General features: G+C 38.7%; 1 protein-coding gene across 2 annotated transcripts in view; it reads left to right on the top strand.

Annotated features, from left to right (window-relative positions):
• The first annotated feature begins 1,793 nt into the window (after window positions 1–1,793).
• EDRF1 (erythroid differentiation regulatory factor 1) overlaps window positions 1,794–8,410 on the top strand; it is a 39,875-nt gene continuing 33,258 nt past the window's right edge. For both annotated transcript variants that reach the window (XM_082854640.1, XM_082854639.1), the window contains exons 1-6: window positions 1,794–1,940; window positions 2,920–3,128; window positions 5,110–5,176; window positions 5,836–5,961; window positions 7,038–7,162; window positions 7,404–7,560. In XM_082854640.1, the coding sequence (XP_082710766.1) occupies window positions 1,833–1,940; window positions 2,920–3,128; window positions 5,110–5,176; window positions 5,836–5,961; window positions 7,038–7,162; window positions 7,404–7,560 (792 nt within the window). In that variant the 5' untranslated portion in view covers window positions 1,794–1,832. The remainder of the gene's footprint in view (window positions 1,941–2,919; window positions 3,129–5,109; window positions 5,177–5,835; window positions 5,962–7,037; window positions 7,163–7,403; window positions 7,561–8,410) is intronic.

Here is an 8,410-nt window from a genome sequence, read left to right as displayed (position 1 = left end):
AGAAGCTAAATTATATATGTATAAAAGCTTAATAAAATGACATTTTACTATAAAATAATGCATAATCAGAAAGAAAAACAGGAAAATGAAGCTTTAAAGAATAAATTTTAAATCATTTCATTTTACCCCGTAGAGATATGTTTTTATGGACATTGACACAGAAATAAACATGTTTGTGAAATTAAGATCTTATCACAGGTTTGCTTTACTTTTTTTTAATCACAACATCGCACACGATCTTACAGTACAGGTACACTTATATTAACATACAATGTGCAATTTAAATGTTCTTGAATATTCTTTAAAAACAATTTATTGATAATAGTTGCACAAGTTAATGGTATTATGTACCAAAAGTAGACTTAACCATCCTCCTAATGTCCTTAGACCTTTAAGTTGTGTTCAACTTTTTACTATAATGTAAAATAACAATATGTTACTTGCAAAAAATGAAAAAATTGACTGCAAAATACAAACAGAAAATTATAGATATCAAAACCAATACAGGTTGATTTAAGTTCTACAAAATATACTATGATATTAAATTCACTGTTAAATATAAATCGTAAAAATGTTTTGTTACAATTGAAAACAATTTGTAAATTGAGTTTGTTAAGTTACAAGGACTTCTAAATCTGCAGATAATTAGTGTATTATCAGCACCTGATGTAAATTACAAATTGAGATAGCCAAGTAATTGCCAAGGCAAAACTAAGTTTTCAAGAAACTTTCAATATTTTACTGCAAAACAAAACAGTTTTATGAAGGCTGTGGCTGCATGTAACGATACGATACTGCGTTTCGGCTCAGAGGTTAAGAGAGCCGAGCACCTTCGAAGCTTTAAACAGACCTTGGCTATTTCTCTACCTCTTTGCTACTCAAAGCACTGGCATCATCTCCTGGGGGTCTGGTAGAGATGTACAATCTCAGGCCCCTCTCAGAACAACTGAATCAAAATCTGCATGTCAACTAGATCCCCAGGTGTTTCCTGAGCCCTTTAACGCTCGAGAAGTCCCTGGACCACCGGAATGCCCTTTGCTAGTTCCCTGGGGCCCGACAAATACGGGGCTCTCCGTAGATGCTCCAGGCGTCACTAAACAGCAAACTCTGCACCTCTGGCGGTGCCGTCTCCTCTGAAATCCATCCCTTCAGCAAAGGCGGAGGGCCTCCTCTCCCCGCGGAGCCCCGCCGCTCCTACACTCGGGACCGCGAGGCCCAGGCACGCACTACGATGAGCGGACAGTACGCCGAGGCCGGGCTGGCTTGAGTCTGGACGGCCCCTCACCTGGGCATGTCTTTCCCTTCCTGGGCCTGTGAGCCCGACTGCAAACCGAAGGGGCACTGAAAGCTGTGGCGGGAAGAGCGCTGACACTTCACTACTTTACGTAACAGGAGCCGCTGGTTACAACTACGGCCGCTCTTCCCCGCCCACGCAGAGAGGACCTCTGCGACTTTGACTCCGCCCAAAGCCCAAGTTCCGAGGACGGTTGGCCAACAAAGACCGGCGTGCAAGGGGTGGAGCCTGGGAGTCAGATAACGCGAGAAGTAGTTTCCCGCAGAAACTCTGGCAGACATCAGCGCACGACAGTTCCCGCCCCCGCCGCGAAGCTGGTATCTACCGGGGGAGGCGGGGCCGGGCCTCTGGAGCAAAAGTCGCGAGATTTGAACGCGTTCGCTCCAGTTCTTCCTGTCAGAGGCCGGAAGTGCGGGGCGTATCTGGCTCCTGCTCTGCTGGCCCCAGCGCCCCTGGGCCCGGCAACTTGTTACGGCTTCTCGGGTCGAGACTTGCGTCGCCTCGCGTCGCCTCACCTCGCCTCACCTGGACCGAGGTGATGGGGGACTCTAAGGAGGCCGGGACCGAGGCTCCGCCGGCCGGGGCCGCTGCTCGGGGAGGGCTCAGCCTCTTGTCCCAAGGAGAGTCCGAGGAACCTTCTGCACAGGTGAGTCCGCGGTGGGGCGGGACCTGCAGGGCTCCGTGGGCTGCGGGCCCGCTCGGCCCGGGAGGGATGTCACGGTTCCCGGCGGCTTCTGGCGCCTTCTCCACGCCTCCCCGACGGCCCCCCAAACGGAGTGGAAGTCCTTGTGCCTGTCGGTGTACTCAGGCATTTACTTGCAGATCATTCGTATCAAAAGCAGTCCTCGCTTCCCAGTCGAAGATAACCGACAGGTGAGTTAGACACGACCTCCGCTCTCAAGAAGCGTACGTGTAAATATGTGGTTCCCAAGTCGGCACAGCCTTGCAGAGCTGAAGGGAGAAGAGAGCAAGCTCACCGAGATGGCACTGAGCTAATTAATGTTAGAAGGGCGCAAAGTGTTTGCCAGGCCGAAGCGGGGCTACGTGAAGGAAGGTTGGAAGAGTTAACTCAGACCCTGAGCTTTCTTGGGGATGTGCAAGTGAAATCTGTGCGCACCCCCCAGGGACTTGCTATGAAGTTAGACATTCAGAGTATTTGTGTCGTAAACTGACTAATCAGTTGCTAAACGCTTACTTAAAAACAAAAAAGGCCCAGATATCTCACCACAAACTACTTTCTAAATGATGTATGTTATTGACATTGAAATACATCTTTAATATTGAACAGAGGTTTTATTAAATTTCGCATTTAGTTAACGTGCTACTCTTGACTCCTTGGTTTCTGCTTCTACACTTTTTTATGAATGTTTTAAAAGATAGTTCGGTTGGCCTGTTTCCTAGCTAATAACCCATCACACTCCTTGACTCATCTTTTTTTCTTTGAAATTATGTGAAAAAGAGCTAAGTAAATGGTACACATTTACGCTCACATTTATTAACTGCTGTTAGTAACATGTAGTATATGTTCTTGTAAGCCTGATGTGGTAGGGTTTTTATTATTATTAAGGTGGGGTATTTTTATTCCTAGTAGTGTATATTAAAATTTCATTTAATATTTTAATCAGGGATCAGCTTTATTTCTTGGAGGCAATGAAGTGAAGAGCCGAGCTGTGGTGAAATACTCTTCTGCCCCTCCTCGGACAGCATTTGCACGCCTCCAAGAGAAAACAGACTTGAAACTCCCACCTGCCAACTGGTTACGAGAGAGTGCCAAACTAGGACCAGCAGGAACTACCATTCTTGGCAACAGTAGGAAAAGCAAGCCATTTTCAAGGTAAATATTAACCGATGGCATTTTTACCAGTCCCTCAACCCTCCACCTTAAAACTCTTAGTACTCGCTGTTCAGTTTAATTTGTAATGCTCATCAACGTGCCAAGATTTCGCTTTGGTAAAAGATTGTATTTGACTTTCAATGTCCTTTATCCCCCTGATAATAGGAGTCTGTTAAAATATGAAGATATCAATCGCATACGCTTCTTTCAAGTCTGCATCATGTTATTAACAAAGATGAGTTTTGACCACTAAAATTCCATCAGCTATTTTAATTTTAGCCAATTTACATACCTTTTGAATATGTGAATGCAGAGAATCAGGGTGGCACATGATGAGGAAAACCCTTAACACTGCCTAACCTGTCTTGTGGAATTTTTCATTAAATGGTGGTGGATTGTCTGGGCTGAAAAAGCAGTGATGTAAAAACACAGCATGTCGAGTGATGTACACCCTTGACTTTGACACTTGGTGGTATTTAAAGTTGAGAGAGTGGCCTGGGTCTTACAGAGAAAAATGTAATGATGTCCATATTCTTGTAGACCGTTGAATGTATGGGGTTCTCTTTTTTCCTCTCAGCAATTGAACCTAAAATATTTCTACATAACATATAGCAAGACCCATAAATACATTAGTACCTTATGTGCCAGTAGTTTGGAAATTATCCTAATGTCTCAGAAGGTAAAAGTTATATTTGTAAAATGTTGCTTGTTTGTAGCACTATTTATACTAGCAAAAAAAAAAAATTGGAAATAGTCTGCATATCTTCTTTTAGAAGAATGGCTTAATAAATTGTAGGTCAACAGAATTAAATGTTATTAAGTGATTTAAATGATAATTATATCGACTGTGTACAGACACTGTGCTGAGTACTTTATATGTTTATCTCATTTCATTCTCACAACAACCCTTTGAGTTTGGTACTGTTAACTAACTTTCCTGCAGAAAACTGAAGCTTGGAAAGGTTAAGTAACTTGCCTAGACCACATGGTAAATCGTCAGCATGCTTTGAAGTGAGGCAGTCCTAAATAAGTATCTTGACTCTCTGCCTCCTACAAACTGAAAAATGGTGACATCGGCTGCCTTTCAGGCTTGCAGATTATAGATGTGCCTCATGTGGTACCTGGCACAAGTTGGGTGCTCAGTTAGCTGTTTTTTCTCTTTCTGGTTAAATTGGTTTCATGTGCATTTTTTTCTCATATATTTTTTAAAAGGGTAGTAGTGTATATCACTGGGAACATAATCCCAGAGACAAAAATTCTGATAAATGTTTCTGTTGCTATTTTTCTCATCTCCCCACCTAAAAATAATAACTCTGTCTGTTTTCTATTGGATATTTTTTAGACTTCATGACTACAAAAATAAAAATAATTGTTAATTGTTTTTATTCTAAATATTTACTATTAATTGCTTCTATTACTATTCTGTTATTACTATCTTTTATCAAATCCAAGATGCTATTGATTTTTAAGTCACCCCATTATTTTAATTTTTTTAAATTTATTTTTTCTTGAACTATAGTTGATTTACAATGTTATGTTAGTTTCTGGTGTACAGCAGAGTGATTCAGTTATATATATACACACACACACACACGTACACACACATATGTACATATTCTTTTTCATTGTGGTTTATCACAGGATATTGATTTAGTTCCTGTGCTCTACAGTAGGATCTTGTTGTTTATCCATTCTGTATATAATAGGTTGCATCCACTAATCCCAAACTCCCAATCCATCCCTCTCCCCCCCCCATGGGAACCACAAGTCTGTTTTCTATGTCTGTTAAGTGACCCCATTATTTTATGTACCATTAAGAAGGAAAAACTAGCCAACTGTAATGGTGATAGGCATACTGATTTCGGAGGTGTTAGAATGTGAAAAACGTGTATCCAAGAAACGATGAAATGTAGTATTCTATTATAAACAATACCTGCACCACCCTGAACGTGATTTTTGTGGCCTTTGTTTTCTCCTTCAGCTTTGGGATGGCATACGACTTTATTGATTCAGTGGGAAATGATGTGGATGTTGTCTCTGACTCTGAAGTAAGTGTTCTTATTGCAAATGTAGTTGGGATGTTTGTGCTGGGGATTTATAGCCTGCTTTGTCTGCAGTCTTGAAAAATTAGTGATGAAATAAGCTACAACTATCTGATTATTGAATACCTTTTTTATTAAAGTAACACTGTTCACTGCATCTTTCCTCAAAGAGGAGGGAGCAACCCCCCAAATAGTGGCAGTGGTAATTAATATTAGTATTGATGGTTGTGTTTTAATGATAGCAGTTTTGATGATAGCAATTATAATGTTGGGTTATGTAATGTTACTAGTTGAGAATTAGATGTGATACTTTTGGTAAAATCTGTTGATCCTTAGTTGGCCAATTTTATCTGAGATGCTAAAAGCCTGGGTCAGTGCAACAGTGTGACCTGTACATACTTTATGAAATCCCATCGTGTACAAATAAATCTTTGACTGTCATTTACATTAACACAGGGTGACTGGTAAAATGTAGGTGATTCTGGTTCTAAAGCTCTGTCTTCTATGTGTTTATAGGTAGCTCTTTGTGTAAAATACAGTTTGTATGACCTTAAGGAAATAAGGTTTATTATTCTTTAAAGTTGAGTGAAGTTAAAATTTGAAAGATTCCAGATCACACTACAAAGTTCTTTCTAAATTGTTTTTTCCTCTTGATTTTTTTCAAGAACATAAAAAAGCTTCTGAAGATTCCCTACAGCAAATCGCACGTGAGCATGGCAGTGCACCGCATAGGAAGGACTCTCTTATTAGACGAGTTAGATATTCAAGAACTCTTTATGAGATCATCTCAGGTAATACTTGAAAAATAACAAGAAAAGCACTATTTTAACAACTTAAGGGAACTAGAAATGTGATTTTGTTTCGAAGAAAGGCCAAAGTGGAAATGTGGTTGAATACTTCAACCAAGAAGTGAAAAGGTTCACTGAAGATAAAAAAGCTTTAATAAAGAAAAAATAGAAAAGAGAACGGTGAAGAAACTTACTTCATTGAAACCAACAGCCAGGATTCTTGCAAGGAAAAGGGTGAAGTGAATGAAGAAAGTTGTGAGAAATCTGAAATCTCAGGGACTGGTTAAATTTTTGAAAAGTCCTTTGATGTCTCCATTAAAGACATTTTCATGAAACATGGCTGCCAGGAAATGTGAAAAATGTTTAAAAAATTATTCCTATGAATATATAGTTATATTAGAATTAATTGGTTCTCTTAAAGTAGAGCTTCTCAAACTGTATGTGGTAAATGACTATTCCCCCCATTATTTTGCAAAGTATAATAATATAATAATATTGCAGTTTCTGAAAGCTTACTCTGTACTTCTGTATTTACCTTGTCATTATAAATAGTTCATGGTTGCAAATAGTTCATGGTCTTGCCACTCCCATAGTCTACTCTTCAAAGAATATTCCTGCAGTGCTTTGATATAGGAAAATAAGTTACAGTGATTTAAATTGACATTTAAAATAAATGTTTTTCCATTTGAAAAGACCACAGTTCAGTTCAGTCTGTATATGTTAGCCACTGGGCAGGATCTTGAGAATCACAGTCCTTGCTTCCTAACAGCTTATAATTTGGGGGTTATAAACACACAGATAATTTTAATGCAGTGTGCATAGTGGGACTGATTCCAGGCACTGAAGAACATGTTATAGAGAGAGTCACCTCTCCTTGTCTGGCTTAAAGAGAGGAGGAGGACAGGGAGATTTCCTAAAAGAGTTGATAGGGACTGAGTCTAGAAAGGTAAATGTTTTACGAGTGTAGGTTTATGAAGTGGAATTTAAAAAATAAAAAGTATTTCCTATAAGAGGGCAATAGGTAAGGAATTGTTTTGACTGCAAGCTTGGTTAATTTATCAATTTCTTATGTTATTCAGACTGGTGATTGGACGTGGTTAAAAGAGTTTTATCAAAGACTTATTGATCAGAAGTGGCAGAGGAAGAAAAAAAGCAAAGAACACTGGTATCAGAAGGCTATTCTTTCGAAGTTTTTATATTACAGGTACTTGGCTACTTGTTTATTTTTATCTTAAGAGGAAAAATGAAATTCTGCTCTAAAACGTAATTTGAAGCCAGCAAAAGTAATTTAAGTTTTGCCACTATTATTGTTGACATTTGCCCTATATTGCTTTTTTAACGAGATTTGTGCTTGATTATAGAATCTGGTTTTTAAAAACCAGTGGCCTGTTACATAAAGTTAACTTAGTAACAGTGTGGTATTTTTTTCTTTCTGATTTGGCCAGTATCAATGGTGATGGAGCTGCTCAGCCTGTCCCATCTACTGCAAAACAGCAGAAATCGTCCAGCGCAGATCAGACAAACGATTCGGATGGGGCTTCTTGGCCTGCCCCCTTTGAAATGCCTTCTTCAGTCTCTGAAGACCCCAGTGCTGCCAGTCAGGTTAGTTAGTACTTAGATGCTAATTCAGCAAACTCATTTAAGGAGACAAAATCAATTATTTTGTTAATAAAAATAGACGAACCGGAGTGAAAAATACTCCATCAATTTATGTCTTCACAGTTACAAAAAGTACTTTCTTTAGTTTTTCAATATGGAATTTACAAGGGATATCGTGAATGGCTAGATCTGATGTTTTTTAAGAAATAATTCAAAAACATTTAAAAGTTTTTACCACATTTAAGATAGCTTATCAATATGTTTATCGATACTGATTATCTCCTTAAAGTCATAAGGAGATACAGTATATTTAAACTGTAGAAATATTAAATACCTATCAGATATTGAGACTCACAGGCCTGTTTGTAATTTAAATACTGATCTTCTACCTTAACTTTTAGTCAGATTGGTAGGCCTGAAATAGCCCTGCAGATTTTCTAGATGAAGTTGCTAAGACTTAACCTACATTAATGTTATAAAGCTTTTAGAAAGGAAGAGAGAGTAGACTGTTACCTCTTTTGTCTCTTATATTCTTGGTTCTTATTGTTCATTTGTTTTTGTCCTTATTGTGTCTATCAAAGAATAAAATAACTCCATAGATGTAAATTGTGCATGTTTATTTTTAGGAAAATATATTGACAAGCTTGAGGAAGGTAAAAATAAGATCTTTAACTTGGTAAATTGTGTTTTTCCTCTTGCTGTGTATTCTCACACGTTGAACATTCAGCATTTGTCCAGATACTATCTATCCTCACAACTTACAAGGTTATAGGGGACAAATAGCTTTAACTTGATTTTAGTTTTAGTAGGTTTTCAGATAGAGATGCCTCGTTAAACTGTAGTGACCTTAAAT

The sequence above is a fragment of the Leucopleurus acutus genome (genome assembly GCF_964270905.1).
Source record: "Leucopleurus acutus genome assembly, chromosome: 14".
Classification (NCBI taxonomy): Eukaryota; Metazoa; Chordata; class Mammalia; order Artiodactyla; family Delphinidae; genus Leucopleurus; species Leucopleurus acutus.
Note: the sequence above shows the minus strand (reverse complement) of the source record. Positions and strands in the feature narration are given on the sequence as shown.